Source organism: Artemia franciscana, chromosome 17, assembly GCF_032884065.1.
Source record: "Artemia franciscana chromosome 17, ASM3288406v1, whole genome shotgun sequence".
NCBI lineage: Eukaryota > Metazoa > Arthropoda > Branchiopoda > Anostraca > Artemiidae > Artemia > Artemia franciscana.
Window position 1 is genome coordinate 13,995,865 of NC_088879.1, and position 19,582 is coordinate 14,015,446.

The 19,582-nt window shown below is 32.9% G+C and overlaps 1 protein-coding gene across 1 annotated transcript in view; it reads left to right on the plus strand.

Annotated features, from left to right (window-relative positions):
* LOC136037890 (bromodomain adjacent to zinc finger domain protein 2B-like) overlaps nt 1-19,582 on the plus strand; it is a 152,001-nt gene that overhangs the window by 67,111 nt on the left and 65,308 nt on the right. The window contains 6 exon segments of the mRNA XM_065720745.1: nt 3,947-4,091; nt 7,217-7,336; nt 9,585-9,704; nt 13,574-13,699; nt 15,917-16,169; nt 18,310-18,481. Coding sequence (XP_065576817.1) covers nt 3,947-4,091; nt 7,217-7,336; nt 9,585-9,704; nt 13,574-13,699; nt 15,917-16,169; nt 18,310-18,481 — 936 coding nt within the window.

Below are 19,582 nucleotides of genomic sequence, written 5' to 3' on the forward strand. Positions count from 1 at the left end.
AAAAAAAACTAGTTTTTTTTCTATGTAATTTCTGAACGTTTTTGAATTAATGCATGTTTGATTTTGGCTCTCCACATATAAATTATTAAAATGAAATTTGCATATTAATTCCTTTTTTGGCTAAATGGCTTTCTCTTAGTGTTGATCAGAGGATTTTGAGAAATAAGGGGTGGGGAAGGAGACCTAGTTGCCCTGCAATTTTTTGGTTACATAAAAAGGCAACTATAAATTTTAATTTTTAACGAATGTTTTTTTTTTTAAAAAATAAAAAAAAAAAATAAACACGCACCCGTGATTTGTCTTCTGGCAAAAAATACGAAATTCCACGTTTTTGTAGATAGGAGCTTGGAATTTTCGCTATAGGGTTCTCTGATATGCCGAATGCGATGGTGTGATTTTCGTTAAGATTCTATGACTTTTAGGGTGTGTTTCCCCTATTTTCCAAAATAAGGCAAATTTTCTCAGGCTCGTAACTTTTGATGACAAAGACTAAATTTGATGAAACTTATATATTTAAAATCAGCATGAAAATCCGATTCTTTTAATGTACATTTTAGCATCAAAATTCCGTTTTTTAGTTTCGTTTACTATTGAGCCGGGTCGCTCCTTACTACAGTTCGTTACGTAACAAACTTTTGTATTCTTAAATTTTTATTATATATATGAGGGGGTTCGTGCCCTCGTTAATACTTCGCTCTTTACACTAAATCGTAAGTTTTGTCCCAATTCTTTAAGAATGACCCCTGAATCAGAAAGGCCGTAGAATAAATAGTTGAAATTACTAAAAATACTATAGCATAAAGAGCGAGGTATTTATCTCCGCCTAAATACCTCGCTCTTTATGCTAAAGTATTTTTAGAACCCCTCATATGCGTAATAATCTCTGTTCGTTTTAAGTTTCAATGCTACTCTTTACTTTCAATTGAAAAAACTTCCCCATGTTTGTTTTTTCATTGTTTTTTTTTTTTAAATAATTCTAGAAAATCCTGCGCTCCCTTCATGGAAATTTTCTTCCCCCATGACAAATTCCTCCAAGGAAAGATCCTCCCACTAAGCCCCCTCCCCTCAACCCCATCCCCAAAACCCAAAAAAAATCACTTGAAAACGTCTGTACACTTCCCAATAACCATTATTATATGTAAACACTGGTCTAAGTTTGTAACTTGCCGCCCCTCCCGCAGGGACTGTGGGGGAGTAAGTCATTCCCAAAGACATAGTTATTATGGTTTTTGACTATGCAGAACAAAATGGCTATCTCAAAATTTTGATCCGTTGACTTTGGAGAAAAATTGAGCGTGGGAGGTGGCCTAGGTGCCCTCCAATTTTTTTGGTTACTTGAAAAGGGCACTAGAACTTTTCATTTCCGTTAGAATGAGCCCTCTTGCGACACTTTAGGACCACTTGGTCGATACGATGACCCCTGGAAAAAAAAAAAAAAATAAAAAAAAAAAATAAACACGCACCCGTGATTTGTCTTCTGGCAAAAAATACGAAATTCCACATTTTTGTAGATAGGAGCTTGGAATTTTCGCTATAGGGTTCTCTGATATGCCGAATGCGATGGTGTGATTTTCGTTAAGATTCTATGACTTTTAGGGTGTGTTTCCCCTATTTTCCAAAATAAGGCAAATTTTCTCAGGCTCGTAACTTTTGATGACAAAGACTAAATTTGATGAAACTTATATATTTAAAATCAGCATGAAAATCCGATTCTTTTAATGTACATTTTAGCATCAAAATTCCGTTTTTTAGTTTCGTTTACTATTGAGCCGGGTCGCTCCTTACTACAGTTCGTTACCACGAACTGTTTGACTCTTCTGTGTAACGACGCATTGATGAAATGGCTGAGGATGTAGAAAAACAATTGATAGCTCATTTGCAAGTGAAATAGTTTGCCCTTCAACTTGATGAATCAACTTTAAGAGATAAGAAGGCCCTTTTACTAGCATATGTTAGATTTAACTATGAAGGACCCAAAGAAGAAATGCTTTTTGATAGAAGTCTTACGACAAACACAAAAGGTGAAACAATTTTTAATGAAGTTGCTACTTATTTCCAGGAAAACAATATCCCACTTAAAAATATAATTGCTTGTGCTACTGTTGGTGCACCATCTATGACAGGCAGATACAAAGGTTTTATTGCACATTAAAAAAAAAAAAAAAAACAGTTCTAGAAGTATATTATATTCACTGTGTGATACACCGTCAACACTTAGTTACAAAGAAAATGAGTGCACGTCTGCATGATGCCCTTTCTGTTGTAATAAAATTGTAAACCATATTAAATCAAATTCTCTCCGAGACTGCCTTTTTCGTGAATTCTGTAAGCAAAATGGAGAAGAGTTTGAGTGGCTTGTATTACATACAGAAGTGAGATGGCTATCAAAGGGGAATTGTCTTAAGCATTTCATTGTACTTTGGGATTCTGTTGTTTTCTTTCTTGCTGACACACAACTTGAGGCGAAACTGCTTGCAAATAAAAATGATGTGTTTTACTTAGCAGATATTTAAAAAAAACTTAATTCTCTTAATAAACAGCTCCGAGGAAACGGTTCTAATCTGATATCTAGTAAAAGTGCTATTGCTGCTTTTCTAAGAAAACTACAGCTGTATAAGAATAATATCTGGCGTCGTGCATTTGAACAATTTCCTTGTTTGGCCTGTGTTAGCAGCGATTTGCAAGATGAAGATCTTGCATTATATGGTGAATATTTGGAAGATATACATGAAGATATGCGACCTACTCAGGATGGATATACTGATTTGGGTTTCAATTCCTTTCGAAGTTAATGTTGCCGAAATAGAATTGTCTTTGCAAGAGCCCCTCATCGAATTACAAAGTGATGATATAACGCGTGCAAATTCCAAAGATGAAAAGTACAATATATGGAAAACAACCGTTGTTGCTACAAAGTACCCTTTGCTCTGGGATAAAGCGCAGTTCTACGTTATTGCTTTTCCTACATCTTACCTTGTTGAAGCGGGATTTAGTCGTGTTTCTCAAATGTTATCAAAAGCTCGCAATAGACTTGACATTGTGAAAAGGGGCGATCTTCGACTATCATTAACATCGATAGAACCAAATATAAGGAAATTCGCGAGAAGCATCAACCATAGGGATATCATTGAATAAACATGCCTTTTACTTTTTTTTAATCACACACATAATTTCAACTCCTTTTTGTATTCAGTTTACAAAAATAATGTTGGAGTGAATTCAACTACCTGAGGAGCTCTACTCTCCATGATTTTGAGTTGCTTGCCCATGGAAGAAACAATGTAATATTGTAGTTATTATCACAATAATAGTAATAGTAACAATAATTATTATTTTTATAGTAGAATATTTTATTTGAATTAAACTAGTTTTCATTTAAAAATAAAGCTTAATCGTATACTATTTCTTTGATAATTAAAACCTTAAAATTTATATTAGTGAAGAATAGAAAATTGTTCTTAAGTCCAATAGCTATGAAGGGGTCCACCAAGATAAAAAAAAGAGAAAAGGGGTCCATGGGTAAAAAAAAGGTTGAGAACCACTGGTCTATACCAAAAAAGAATAAAATGAATGAATTTTGAATGAATTTCAGCGTTACGAAAATAAAAAGAAAGCGGTAAATGATAATAAATAAATGACGAAAGTATGGGGCTTATAACTTCTATCTATGTTTTATTATGAATAATTGTATTCCTCTTTCATTATTATTTTGTGTCTATACAAAAAAATAATAAAATGAATGAATTTCAGCGTTACGAAAATAAAAAGAAAGCGGTACATAGGTGTCGAAACTTTGGGGCACATTGCAATAAATTATTGTTTAAACTAAATCAATTATGAATAATAAACAGACTAATCAACAAAATAATAAATTTATTTATTTTTCATTTATTGAATTTATTGTCTAAAATTAATTAACTATTATTGAATGTTATTGTTATTGTAGGAGAAAGAACGACGAAAGCAGCATTCAATGCTTATCCGGTCTTTGGAAATTCGCCAAAAGTTCGAGGAACGTGAAAAAAGACGCCAAAAGAAAAGTGAAAAGGTGATCCAGGAATGGAAAGCTATTGAAGATCTCGCATTAAATGGTCAGTGTATAACTTCTTATGGTCTTTTTAGATGTGCTTCAAAGGTCTAAGGACCTTCCAATATAGTCTTTATGTCCAAGGACCTTAAGGCCCCAGGACCTAGCTGATTAATATTTAGGTTCTATAATTTATTCAGCATTATAATGGAGTTCTGTTTTTGCTCATTTTTCTTAGTAGTTCAGTAAGGTATAATTTATCTTTTGTTCAAAGTAAATAAAAAAAAAAAAAAAAAAAAATCAACTTTCTTAAAATATTCTATTAGCATTTAGACATTTGAAAAATATAGATTATAATTTTTTTCATTTTAAATTTCAGCTGACTTTGGAATTTTGAGTTCGAACTTTGAAACTTTATCTATTAGCATACAGCGCAAGTTTTGAATGTTGATCTTTGTTCTGAAAACTATTTGATTTTCAATTAAAGATATATAAGTCCTAAATTTCCAAATGGCAACGATGCATAAATTAAAAAAAAAATATATAAATTTATGATATATAGACAATTTTCGGGATAAAAAATTTCTCCCATGTCTGGCGCTTATTCATAAGCGTTATCTATACCCAAAATAGACGATAAAAATTTTCAAATTTATTATGAAGCAATGGCAGTACATGATGACCTTCTGTCCTCACGAAGATATGATCTGAAAATTCTTTTTTTTGTTTTAACAATTGTTGTTTGTTTAAAACAAAATAAATTATAAAATAATGAAATAATTAATAATTTATCTAAAAAATAATTAATTATCCAAAATTAAAAATTAAATAGTATTTATTCCTTAAGGTCTGTGAATAAGTAAGACAGTTGGTCTCGCTGACAGTAGAAAAGAGGTTTGTCCTGTCACAGCTCCCACCTTGCCTTTCCCCTCAAAAAAAAAATATTTCACTTCAGTTGAATCTGTTTCTATTGGTATTACCAAAGGTCACTTCTTTCATTATTTGATATTACTGTTATTACACACAACTTCTGATTTACTATCCCCGGAGGATTGAGTGGCATTACTTAATCAGTGGTATCTTTTTATGAAAATTCAGGGGTAGGGGGCAAAATTGTATTTTCAAAGTAAATGGGGGAGGGGGGTAAATTTGTAATTTCTTAAATTATTTTATTGAAAATTCCAAAAAGGCATCTTTCAATGAAAATGCCCCTCAAAAGGGTATTTTTCAAAATCTATGAGGCAAAAAGATCTAGAAAGGCATCTTTCCCTCTCCTGCCCGCAATTGAAGCCATTGCACCAAAATTATTGTGTGACATTATCAGAAATCAATTTACACTCAGATGAGTGATTTTCATGCATAATCTGCATCAGGCACGTAAGAGGAACGAGCCCCCATCCCGAAATTTTGAAGATTTTTATAATATCACTGTTCCAGAATTAAATATTTTAGTACTGGGATTTATTAAATTTTATTTGAATTTGTTTATGCTTAAATACGAGTGTTTTTTGCCGAACGTTACGAAATACGAGTGTTCTTTTTTTTTTTTTTTTTTTTTTTTTGTAAACAGCCTAATACGGGTAGCACAAATGTGTTGATTAAAAGCTTTTGAAGAAATTATATTGGGGGCGGGTATACATTAAGTAAGTGTTGCATCACCGCAGTCATGCATACCTTTTGTATCCAAAAATACGGTCATGTACTTAAATGAGAAACCAAAAAGCAGAGCATTTTTAGAAATTACGTTATTTTTATTGGTAATGACGAAAAGTAATCAATCCCTAATGAACGTGCCATAACATATAAACATACATCTCAAGTTTAAAATCAAAGACGGGGCACGCCTGTTAGCCATGTATGGTTATGTCTTCTAGTTATATTATATTTGTTGTTTTTTTTCTGGTTGATTGTCTTATATAGCCTAATTTGTTGTCTTATATAATTTATTGTCTTATATAATTTGTTGATTGTCATATATATAATTTGTTGTGTCTGTAGTTATAGAAAGATTATTTTTGAACATAAATTTACCGGTGTAAATCCAACTAACAAGCCCCATTGGCTGGAACGGCAGAGAGTGTAATCGTGTGAAACCTTATGTTTTTTTTTAATGTTGAGATTTTGGGGAAGAGTTGCATTTGTGGAGTAAAAAATCAGTATAAGCCTAAAATGCGCCAGCAGATGGATAAAGAGTTCGATTCAAGGTCAAGGAAGGGATTTTTTTCTCTTTGTAAATGAGTCCTCCAAAACTTATAGTTTTGATAATCTGGAATGTTTTGTCTCGTGACTGAGAGATCGATTTAGAACTTTCAGGGAATGCTTCATTTGGGGTTGAAGGGGGTGCGAGGTAACTTCATACTTTGTATGCTTTATCTATGCCTCTCTGTTTACTAGCAAATATGAAGGGGAGTCCCAGAGTCTCAGAATCTTGTCAGGGAAATCTTACAAAGAGAAGGGGTGTGAATTAGCCACCAAATCATTCTTGAAATGATTAAGTAATAATGGTTTGCTCGTTCAATTACTTTGGTCGCTGTATCTTGCAGCAAAGCCTGACGATTTGTGTTGGGGGGGGGGTGATTTTCTCCAATTGTGAAAAATGAGTATTCGCTACTTTTTTCTGTTTTAAGCATGTCATCTGACAGACCTTGCTGGGTGTTAATATACAATTATACATTAATTATAGTTAATTATAGTTAATTATATTAATTATAGTTTAAAACAGCTGTTACTACTTAATAATGTTGGATGTGTGACTCTCTTCAAACTACAAATAATTAAACAAATTGACAAAATAAGAAAATTTGTCTTGAAGTGTTAAAAAGCTTCATTTTAAGATTAGATAAATTTTATTTAAAATGAATTATTGCAAGCTGAATTTAATCAATCCAAATTGAAACTAACTTGAATATATCAACTATAAATGTAGGGTTTGTTTCATAGTAGGTAGACAAAGTAAAATTGGACCATAATTTCAGTACTTCCAGCTTACACCCTAACAGCAGCCATTAATGATAATCAATCAAAAATGATTTATTGAACTAAAATATTAACTAAAACATTAATTAATGATAATTAGTTATGATTAATGATAATTAATTAGTTGTTTTACTCTCATCGGAAAATGGCTTCGATAGAGCTACTGACTAGACATTTGGTTTGACATTGACTGACTTAACATTATTTTTACAGGTTCAAGACCGCTTCCTAAATTTCCAAGGATTCCTTCATTAAAATTACCTGGTAAGGCCTTCGGTGATGTATTAATGATTTTCGAGTTCCTACATACATTTGGCACTACACTTGGTTTTGGTAAGTACATTTGTTTTGGGTATGATTAATCAGTTGCCACCCTCATGATCAACATCCGAGTTGCGTCCCCCAACATTTGCCCTATTTACCATTCTGTAACAGGTAATCGTAAAACCATTCTTGCACAAGATTTCTAAATTTTCACAATCTCTTTTACTTAAGTTGGCTCAGAAAGAAATATTTGTTTATAGCTTACTTAGAACGAAAAAAAAAAATACAAAGATCCTCCAGAGCCATTTCTGGCGCAAATGGCGTCGAATCGACATTTAAGTTGCTAGGGACTTATTTAGGTGAGATAAAAAGAAAAAGAAGATTTCAAATATATGACAATAAAAAATTGTCAAGGAAATAATTGTATGTTTATCTGCTATTAGGAAGTTTTCAGTCTGCCGCATACCAATTCGAAAATGCTTTAAGTGACCATTAAAAAAGCATATGCGCAGTGGGTTTGACCTTAGCTTGGTAATACGGGACCCAGAGATGGAATCATGCTGCAGCAATGCACTGCAGGGCCGACGCAGGGACCTTAGTAGTCAAGAAGCGTCGTTAATCTGATACAAAACAAAAAAGCATATGAGACGATAATACATAGACGATAGCGTGATTAAACGACGCGTGCAACTATGTTCTTCGTGTGTTTGCTCATGTCCTGGCATCGTCTTCATGTATTTCGAGATTTGCAGCCTATCTGTATTTTTCTGTCTTATGATTATGTTTTCTGTGTCATGACTATGTTTCTATCTTAATCAGTTGCAAAAGTATATATGTTCTGAATTTGCGGGTGAACTTTTTTGTTTTTTTTTTATTGCTTCAACGTTTTTTTTTTGTTTTTTTTTTGTGTTTTGTTCTTTTTTTTTCTCGACTGAAAAAAAGAAAGAAAAGAAAAACATGCTTGAAATATCATTCTTTTCAATTGTAATCTATCCGAAAAAAAAATCTGTTGTTTTTTTATGAAAATGAATAAAAAAAAGAAGAAAAAATCACGTGTGACCATCTAGCTAAAACCCGAAAATGCCCTTAATGTTCCAGGCACAAAAACGTTCAGTTCGAGTGTTTAAGATTAAAAAAAATTTTCTTCATCAGATTGTTTTTAGATTATTATAAATGAGAAACCATGTTCCCACTTGCCCACCCCTTACGTTCTTTTACGTCTTTTAGGCTATTCTTTTATATACTTGTGAATTTGCACATAGTTATGTATGCTTATGTTTCAAAAACAATGAAGACGTAATTGTTTTTTCTCAACTTAAGATTGAAGTTTTATTTTTTCTAAACTAAGTTTTTCAATCCGAAATTAAAAATTTTAAATTAAAACATAATCAAAATTTTTTAAGTAAAAGAATTTTTTTTATTTAATCTTTATTTTTTTAAAACCGAATAAAAGGCAAAATCTTAGCGAAAAGTGGTTAAAAAAACGCAAAAATTGCTATGGTTGCAACCATATTTACTTTACACCAAGGCCTATAAACCTATACCTAGAATAAACTTGTGTGCTTCACCCATTTCAATGACAAGGTTGAACCCAAAAGGACGGTTACCAGGATTTCTCCTACCCGTTTTTATTCTCCCAATTAAAAAATATAATAAATTGTATAAAAACGTACATGCTCCTAGCCTCATATCTGTCCAGTCCGAAACTTCAAGATATAAAAACATGATCTTCATCCTGTCTTTTTTAGACACGATTATAATCTATGAGAAACCTATGATCTCACTTACCCCCCCCCCCCCATTTTTTATTTCCTTTTTTGTTTTTGTAGGTTATTTTTGTGTATACTTATTGGATTTGTGCGTAAAATTTCGGGAATACATTCTTTGTTTTGTAGATTTATTTTTTATTTTTAAGATTTCATATTAACTGTAATTTTTCTGCTTTCATGGTTTTTTTTATCTACCAGCTTTTTTATTGCTAAGAACTTCTTTATTTCTGATTTTTTTTCTTATTATGGATTTCAAATCTAGAAATGCATTTTTGTGAAAGCCAGTTTAAAAAAACAAATCTATAAAATTTTGCATCCATATGTTGGAGCTTCTGTCATTCTAAGTAGGAGTTTACACATTTCCATATTTTTCCTAAGACCCAAAAATTTACTAGGTATTGACATACTGAAAAGTTGGCGAAAATTGACACATAAAAGAGGACAGAAAAACCCTCAGTAGTTAGAAATTAAGTTTTGCCATATTGACTTACTAGTTCAAAATAAAAGCTTAAAATTCTGGTATCTAACCGATCTTTCAAAACTTCAAGATGCAGAGAGTTTGCCAAGTTTGTCGACCCTTCAAAGAGCTATGACTTATCACGCAGACGCTGAAGACGAACTTGTCTCAATTATGACTCATCTGTTGGTTGTTGCCATCGACGATCCAGGTAATTTTTTTCAACTAGTTCTAATTTGATATGGTAACTAGATTTGATCGCACCAAAAGCCCAGTGGAAATGTTTCGAAAAAAACATAGGTCATCTTTCTGTATATTTAGCACCTAAGAGGGTGGTTAACTTAAGTTAAAATTGTCAGGGCATGTCAATCGGGAGACTAAACTTAATCAAAATGTACTATATTTATTCAGGGTTGTCAAAAGGGGGTATCTGCGATATACCATTGAAAGGTTAAGAAATCAATTTGAAACTCCCATACATGTGGAGAGGGATCGTAGATTAATATTTGTCTATGCTCAAGGCTGTATGATCGAGACCTCGATTTAGTCCTCAGTGCAAAAATAATAATAATAATAATAATAAAAAATAGATAAAGATAAATGGAATGAAACAAAACGATAAACCATTACAACATAGGCAATTTTGAAGACCACGCTGCCTTTCCATGACGGAAAGTCGTATTTACTTTTTCATTTTTTAGCTTTTTATTGATATTTTTATTTATTTCTATATTATTATTCATTTTCGTATAAGCCTAGGAGCAACACTGGACATAAAGAAACATGTTAAGAAAACAGTTCTTACTTTATAATGTGCGAAATAATCATAGTTAACACATTTTGCATGAAACTAACCTTTATCTTCAGTTCTTTGATTGTTTTTACAATTTTCTGCCAATTTCTGAATTTTTGTGTGTGTTCACTAAGACTTTGTTTCATCTTCGTAACCTAACATAACCTAACCTAATTTCTTAGTATTTTTCTTTTAACTCTTGCTATAAGAAATAACTTAGATGCCATTAATTTAATAAGAACGGTGAAAAAAGCCATTTTATTTTGTGTTGACTTCACTGCGGTTTTTATAGTGGCATCTATAAATAAATTTTGTAGATCCCATTTGTTTCAGCACGGGTTTGAAAACTGAAAGAATACTTATTGAGTCCATGCTTTTTTTTCAGAAATTATATAGAAAAAGTGTAAAGCAATGAAAGAAGTGAAGATTAAGGATATTTTTATGCTTAATGTGTTAGCTATGATTGTTCTGCATATTATGAAGTTTCAATTGCTATGTTTCCTTACGTCCAGTGAGGCTCCTAGGCAAACACCTTAATTTTTACTTTTTTGTTCTTTATGCACTTAGAACGACTGAACTCATATCTCTGCCAAAGTGTTTTCACTTTGGTATAAGTTAAGGGTTAGTCCAGTACATACGGAAACATGTCAAGAAAACAATTTTTAATTCGTAATATGCAGAATAATCCTAGTTAACGTATTTTGCATGAGGAGAACATTTATCTTCACCCCTTTCACTGTTGGACAATTTTTTAGAGAAAATTCTGAAAAATAAATGTATATTTGACTACATTTTCCGTTTTCAAATAATCTATATTAATAGTTACACACCATCAGGGCCATTTACCAAAAACATATTAATAGCAAAATACTGATAAATTAGGTTAAGTTAAGTTAGATTACGTAAGTTAAGTTAGATGAATTAGATGATACTTGGGTGTTTGTTCATAGACAATTTTCAAGACTTAGAGAATAGGCACAAATATTTAAAAAATGTGATGAAAAAAAAAATATGAAAATATAAGGAAAATAGCGAAGCTAAAGGTTCTGCCCCTGCAAGATATATTAACTAGGATTTGTCTGCATACTAAGAAATAAGAATTGTTTTCTTAACATTTTTCCTTGTGTACTGGACTAACCCTACACTTACTGTACTTTTTCTTTTCTAACTGTTTGTGTTTAGTGATTAATGAATCGACACACTTTTAATAAATAAAGAATCCTAAAAATTAAAAAAAAATATTATGTTAAAAGTAGAACTTCTCAAGCAATTCCTGAATATTCTTTGTATGATTCTCACATAATTCGCCTGCTTTTTCTTATTGTTATTATCGTTTTATTACCCATTATCAAACATACAAAACGTCGTAAATGGAGTAGAGAACTGTTAACAATAGTTAGGTGCAAATAGAAATATTAATAGTTAAGTAGTGAATATCACTAGGCTAGTGAATATCAATAGGTTCTGCGAACGTATTGTGAAGATACCATGAGTGCAGCTACTTAAAGGAGCTTATTTGGAAGGTCTTGAAGAGAAGTCTTCAAGTTCATTGCCGTACCAGGCAAGGGAGGTTTTACAAGATTTTAGAGTAGGGCATTAATGGAATAGTGAATTAGGTATATATAATGAGGTGCTAAAGATGGTTGGAAATGTTTTACGGGATCAAGTAGTACTGGTTTGGAACTATGAAAAAAGCCTTTCTATTTCTCTGCGCCTTTACTTGGTGGTAAAGGAGACATTGGTGGAGTGGTATTTTTTTTTAAGGTGAATTTAAGAAAAGAGAACTTAAAGTATATTATTGAACTGAGGGTGAATAGTTTGCCACTTGAAGCAAGAAGAGACTATTTAGGGAGAAAGCTAGGGCAGAATGGTCTTTACTTTTGCCCTATGTGTGGAGATATTGATGAGACTGTAGGTCATGTCATGTGTGTAGATTTGAGAACCCCATGAAGCGGAGATCAGCGCCGTCGGTAGAAACTCTAGGGTTAAATGGCTGTACTCTTTATCTGTTGTTTCGTTGTGATGCCATTGAAGAAAAAACAAAGGTAAAGTTGACATAAACATGGTTTTTCTGTGTATTGTAGTTAAGGGAAGAGACCTCAGGGAATTGTCCTGAGACCTCAGGGAGTGAAGGGAATTCGTATAGGATGGTCAAAGAAGTGGAATGCAGATTGTAAGACCAGGAAATCCAGACATGGAGTAAGATATACACATCAGGTTCCCTTGAGGTTCATAAATTAGCCATGGATATATAGTGCAAGCATATTTTATTTTAATTTAATTTTTAAAGTTTAAGCTAAATTTTCCAGACATGGAGTAAGATATACACATCAGGCTCCCTTGAGGTTCATAAATTAGCCATGGAGATATAGTGCAAGTACATTTATTTTAATTTAATATTTAAAGTTTAAACTAAATTTTAAATTCTCTGTTTTGTCGGATTAATTCAATTCTCCGGGAATTTAAGGTCTCACTGTCAATCGCCTGGATTTAAATAATGTTTGGGAGAAGTTAAGCTTGACGTCTCGTTCTTATTTTGTCCGGGATTGAGTCCCGGTAATGAAGTTAAAAAGGAATTGTGGATCCTAAGAACTCTTGCTTCGAAGGAATTCTGATAAGAATTGATACCAGTTTAGTTATCTAAGCTTTTAAAAAGTAAGCAAAATATACTAAAAAAAAACGCCAATCAATGGACGGCGCGCCGCTGATCAGATTTCGGTGGGAAAAATTCCAGTTTTCGGCGAAAAAATTTATGGCATGCCGACGGCACGCCACCGCCGAGCATAATTGCGTCTGATGCCGCCGAATTTTAATTCATCTTAGCTTTGGGGACAATAAATAGGCATTCTTCGTTCGTGTTTTTCTTTTATTTTAAATTGATATATTAATCCATCTTTTATTATACTATTGTAAATATTATTGAAAGTTTTACATTTAATACCTAATGTAATTCATTTTTATGCCTAAATTAACATATTTTTGCTGAACTCTCTTTTCTGGTAAGAAAGAAATTATAAGCCAGCTTTTTCATTTCGTTCGATAATTTTCTTTTTCTATTTTGTTAATACAGAATAGTTTTTGAGCCCTAGTTGAAAATGATTTTCACTTTTTTTTTAAACCATGACTCGATAGTTATATTATTTTAGAATGTGGATTATCCACATACACATTTATTTTTTACTCAGTAGCTTATAAGAGGATAAATTGCAAATTGCGGGCAAAAGGGTATTGAGATAGGGTACGTGACATTTTTATTTTTTTAGGTGACTATTTTACTTTCGTTTTAGGTATCCCTTTTCCTAACAAAAATCTCACCCCTCTTGGTCAAACCCTGAAGCAGGCCGAAATTACTACCACCAACTTGACTGAAATTCTCCGTCTCTACCTCAAAGCCTTTGTTCTACCCGAAAAAGGTAAGATAAATACATTCTAAGACCACACTGGCTATACATGACCGCATGAAACAAAAAAGAAAAAGAAATAAAATTAATGAAAAATAGCTGAGAAAAACGAGGATAGGAACATTGGAACGAGGGTTGTGGAATCTCAAGTTAAGCTTGAGACTTTGTTTGTAATTCTGCTTTATTTCATTTTAAACAGCAAATCCTATTTTTGACAAAACTAGAAAAGGAATCTAGGTAGCTATGACTTCTGTAAAATCTATGAGTTTACGAAATTTTAAAACTTTGGCACATAAAATTAAACTAAAATACCAATGGAGTAAAGTTATGTATCAAATCATGTTTCATGCTTACTAAGTAAAATTGGTGGCCTCAATCAATTGGTGGCATTTGTCAATCAATTGGTCAATCAAAATTGGTGGCATCTATACCATTTCCGCAATTTTGTAAACTTATTATATCTGATATGTTCTGTTTAGTTATCTTTCTTAGCCTATTGAGTTTTTTTGCTTAATTCGTTGCTTTGTTCAGCAGTTCGAGTCCTGGTGTTGCTCGTTATTTGGTTTGGGACGGGGATCAATGGTGTGACTGTGTAAGCTCAGCCGGAGTCGACCCAGCTCTAAATAGGTACCTGGAGAAATCTGGGGCAAGAACACGGGAAGCATCGGATGATTTGCCCCCAACCACACATTGCACTCCCGGCCGAAGGCATCGAATCAAAAGATCGGTACCTGTGCAACGCAGACCATTGGTCAGCATGCATAAAGTTTTTTTTATTAAGTTGCTTTGTTGGAATACTTGTGCAGCTTACCTACCATTTACACTTCTCTATTTTGAGAGAAATAAACAAACTATGAAAATAGTTCATTTGCAATGAAAATCTTGAAATTTCAAGCCAAGTAACACCAAAACTTTACTATTTAGTATTATGTGTTGACTGCCTATGGTGTTCTTAAATCATAAAATTTGTTCTAATTCTGTTCCTCAAAGTGCTGAAGACTTAAAGATTGAAATTCCCCCCCAAAAATTCTAGAATCATTTTCACAGTTGTCAAGGGGAAGTCTTAAAATACATCTATTTGTGTTAGGGATACCCCTAGCTTCCAGAACTAAAAAATTACGAATAACCCTGTTTAATTATAACATACGCTTTTATTTTTTTCAATAGTCTTATTTTCTTTGGATCTGATCTGAAAATTTATAAAATTCGAAAAACTTAGCAGGCTATGATATTTTAATATCTTATAGACTAAAAAAATCGTTAGGGTGGATTTGCCTGCAGAAAACAGTGTAGTGAAAAAAGCCCACAAATAGGGTCTTTTCGTGTCCTTTTGGTAAAATTTAGTTTTAACTCTTCAGTTCCACGTATATACAAAATTAAAAAATAAAATAAAATATATTTGAATAAATTTTTTTGGTTGGATTTTCACAATTTCTGGGTTGCTTTGGATTAACTGTATTATAAAGTTTATTACAATGATCAGAACAGATGGGTTCATGCACACAAACAAAATGATTTTGAGCGCGCATGGCTTCGTTGTGAAGTTTGATAGGTTTGCATTGCTTGAAATTGTTGAAAGGTTTGCATTTGCAGAATTTGGACAAATTCCTGCTTAATTAATAGTAAGGGATTATCATTTGGCCAAATTCCTTTAAATTAAGCCAATTTTTTCTGCAGTTTAAATTATCCTGTGTCAAGTGACTTCAAGCTTCGTTTTCGTTTTGCCGCGTTAAATCCGACACTGTGTAATGTGTCGGATCTTCCAAATTCTGCAAGTTCTGTTGTCGAAATATGTTCACTATCCTAATTCGAGTTTTTTTTCTTATTCAATTTTGTCAAGTTCAATCTTTGAGTGACTTAGTTTTGACCTCATGAGTAACTTTTGTACTGAAGGTCAAGTCGAAATTGTAATTACTAGCTCGTTGTTGTCTATTAGGAAAGATTTTTGCTTAAATCTAATTTTGGGAGGAGTTAGAATTATTTATGCTTTTTGAAAAATTTGTACATCGCAAAAAGCTATGACATGTATTGTAAATTTAATAAATCACTAGAGAATGAAAATTCCGTTGGCCTAAGTTCAATCTAAAAATTAGCAAAAAATACAAAGAATACGATTTTAAAAGCTGCTCGCCTGGTCAGAGCATAAATCAAACAGCTCACCGAAAATTTTTCGTCACCAAGTTTACTTAGGGAGTTCGAACCCAGCGTTAACTCTTTTTTTAATTTTAGATCTTGAACAAATGAGTATCAAAACACAGAATGTTTACAACCCTTTTACATCAAAAGGGGCGACATCTCTTTTAGAAGTGATGGGTGAAAGACCTTTCCTCTCCCTTGGACCAATAGCAAAAGCTAAGCTAATCGGGTTTCTTGTGAACGAACTTACTCACAACAAGCGAGTAGTGCGACAGGTTGAAAGCCAATCAGAAGTCATGAACGTGGCTCGACGAGAAAGATGGATCCTAGATAATAAAATTCGTGGGTAAGTATTTGTTTGTCCAAAATACTACTACTACTAACAACTTACTGCAGCACCGAGCTCCTTGAGGCCAACGTGGCTCTGGACCCTTTTCCTCTATATCAATTTATTTAAAGCCTCTCTCTCTTTACACCCTCCCCACTTGGAAAATAAATAGCAATATTGGAAATTCTTTTTTTAAAACAAATTTTTAAATGAAAATAGCAATAAAAGACATTCTTCAATGAAAATACTCTCCCCCCCCCAAAAAAAAAGCTTTTTTTGAAAATTTAGGTAGGAGTAAAATGGTCTGACACATGATTTGAGAAATGAAAAAAAAATTACCAACGAGAAATGGGTGTTAATTTATGGAAATTTAGTGGTGACATATTTTTTATTTCAAAATGTAGGGAGGGGAAATTTTTCTCTTTAATGAAAATAAAAAAGGCTTATCGGCAATGATAATACGAAAAACAGTTACTTTAGATCAAAGGAGGGAGTGCTTTGGAATTTATAAACGTGACCCGAAGAGATAGATGGAACCTAGACAATAAAATTCGGAGCCTAGAATTAACGATGGAAATTATTTTTTTTTTCAAACTCATTTTTTCAGTGAAATTAAAAAAGGGTAATTTTTCAATGAAAATACTAACCAAAAAAGCAATTTTCAGAATCTCCAGGAATGGAGCACAAGACGTAAAAACAAAAACAAATATTAAACAAAATATTGTTTCCCCGACTAAGGGGTGCCAATTCACAAAAATGCGGGGGGGGGGGGGGTCAAGTTTTATATTTCAAAATTTAGGAGGAAGGAGCAATTAAAATAAAAAAAAACTAAAATACCTAAAAAGACATTTTTGTAATGGAAATACCAGAAAAAGTTAACTTATTTAGATAAAAAGGAGGCCAATACAGCGGAGGGAGGCAATCGGAAGTAATGAAAGTGGCCTGAAGGGATCGATGAATTCTAGATAATAAAATTCGTGGGTACGTCTTTGTTAGTCTGAAACAGTACAGCAAATATATAACAGCAGCGTAAATCCATCCCTTTTTTCTATGAAGAAAGATGCACCATTTTGAAAACAATTACTAAAAATAGTGGAATTATACGGAAGATATTAGAAATAATAGGAACAACTGTGATAATCAAAGAACTTTCAGGGGGGGGGGGGTGGGGAGTTGGATCAGCCTTGAATATGTCTTCCTTCGCAAGAGCTAAAACTGAAGGTCTACTTTCCATTTAAAAAATTAACCATAATTTCAGAAATGTTAATTCCTGGATTATTAGTATTCGAAACTAGTATTCGAAAACAGTAAACGGTTCGAAAAAGTATTTGAAACAGAAGGCGTTTTATGCCTAAACTATATGAAACTATTGGATAAACCGTATAGCTTTTCAGCTTTTGGGGAGTACAGGTCTGAAGGCCCACCTACGCTAAAAATGTGGGGTGTTAAAATGTTAGTGTAATTAAAATTGATAATTAAAAACAGGTGCGTTTCTAAGCGTTAGAATTTTAGAATTAGTTTTTTGTTTTTTAGAATTTGTAGAATAGAAGAACGTTATAATTTTTTAGGGTTTTACCTGAAGGTATCTTCCAAGTTTTCCAAAGGGAATCAGCAGAGTAAGGGCCTTGTTTTTCCATAAATAAGCCAATGGTTACAACTGTTCCCCCCCCCCCCTAATGAGCAGTAATATTAATTTCAAGCTTAAATAAAATCTATCAAATGATTGTAGTTTATCACACTTATTTAAAATGTTATTTCGACAATTTTTCTTTGTACTTATTTTTATCTTTAGCACGTAGCTTATACTGTCTACCTACTAAGCTCTATGAACCATCGTTGCACAACATTTTATAGCTTTTGACTGTCATTACTAAAAACCTATCTATAATTAATGCCAGGTGATGGGTATCAGGCCAACACCCCAACATAAAAATTCTTTCATTTTGTCATAGCATTTTGATAATTCGTCTGTTTTTCTGTTTTTCGAATTCCCCCCCCCCCCTGGGAAATTTTTCCTCATCAGCATGAAATAAGTTAATTTGCACTCGACTGCTTGATGTATTTTGGTTTTGGACTACAACATGTTAAAATAATTAAAATCTCATTCACCAAAGGATATTGAATGTATTTCTATAGTTTAACCGATTTAATTTTACAGATACAAAAATCTACTGAATAAAACGGCTCGTTTGACTACCATGAAAGTAGATGTCTCCAATGAAAATTCCAATCTATCTATCATTACTACTAAAAAAGATGAAATGGAGCAAATAAGTAGTGACTCCGAAACGGAGATGACTGAAAATGGAGTTGAAGAAGGAGTTATATTGGTATGTGCTTTCATTCATTTTGTATTTTTTTTTATCATAAATCAAATCTTTGACCACAAGTGAATTGTGTTAATCTTAGTAACAATATCTGTAACCGGATAAAAAGAGAAAAGCTTCAGAATTAAAATTGTAAAACTGCCCTTTTTTCAAATTTCGTAACAATGGTTTTTGTAGAAAGTAAAACAGTTCAAAATAGGGATGCTACCTTTTTATTGACAGTGAATAGATATAAAATTATTTAACTGGATATTTCGAACACATATACAGTGTTCATCATCAGCAGTAATGCTGATGTCTTTTAGTTTTACTGCTGATGATGAACACTGTATATGTGTTCGAAATATCCAGTTAAATAATTTTATATCTATTCACTGTCAATAAAAAGGTATCATCCCTATTTTGAACTGTTTTACTTTCGTCATGGAAAGGCAGTGTGGTCTTCGAAGTTAGCTTTTTGTAGTAGATAAGACCTAGCCTAAATATAATTTCTATTTGTTAATTTCGCTTTGGTTTTTCACCTCTTTCAGCAATAGAAGATTAGTAAGCTATTTCCACCTCTTTCCCATTCTATATCCCCTGCTTTCCTTTGAAATCCATTATCACCCCTCTGTCCCTCTTTCTCTTGATCTCTCTATCTTTCTTCTTCTTCTATTTCTCACATCCCTCCTTCACTCCTTTCCTTTTCTCTCCTGTACTCTCCGCTCCCCCCTTATATTTCTCTTCTTTCTATGACTTCCCCCCTTTCTCTCTCTCTCTCTCTCTCTCTCTCTCTCTCTCTCTCTCTCTCTCTCTCTCTCTCTCTCTCTCTCTCTCTCTCTCTCTCTCTCTCTCTCTCTCTCTCTTCCCTTATTCCCTTCTACTCCCAAAATTATTGAATCTCTACTCCTATTAGTCGATTTTGGGACTGTAGTACGGCGTAAATTTGGTTTCATCAACCCGCGTCACTGCACTGTGACATGACTGTGACACGGGCATGACATATGTTTTATGCGTATAATTCAATTATCGAGATCGCCTTAGACTATCCTTGGTAAAATTATGCATAGTCTGTAATACCATAGTTCTGTAATACCATGATCAGCAACAGAACTCTTACAAATC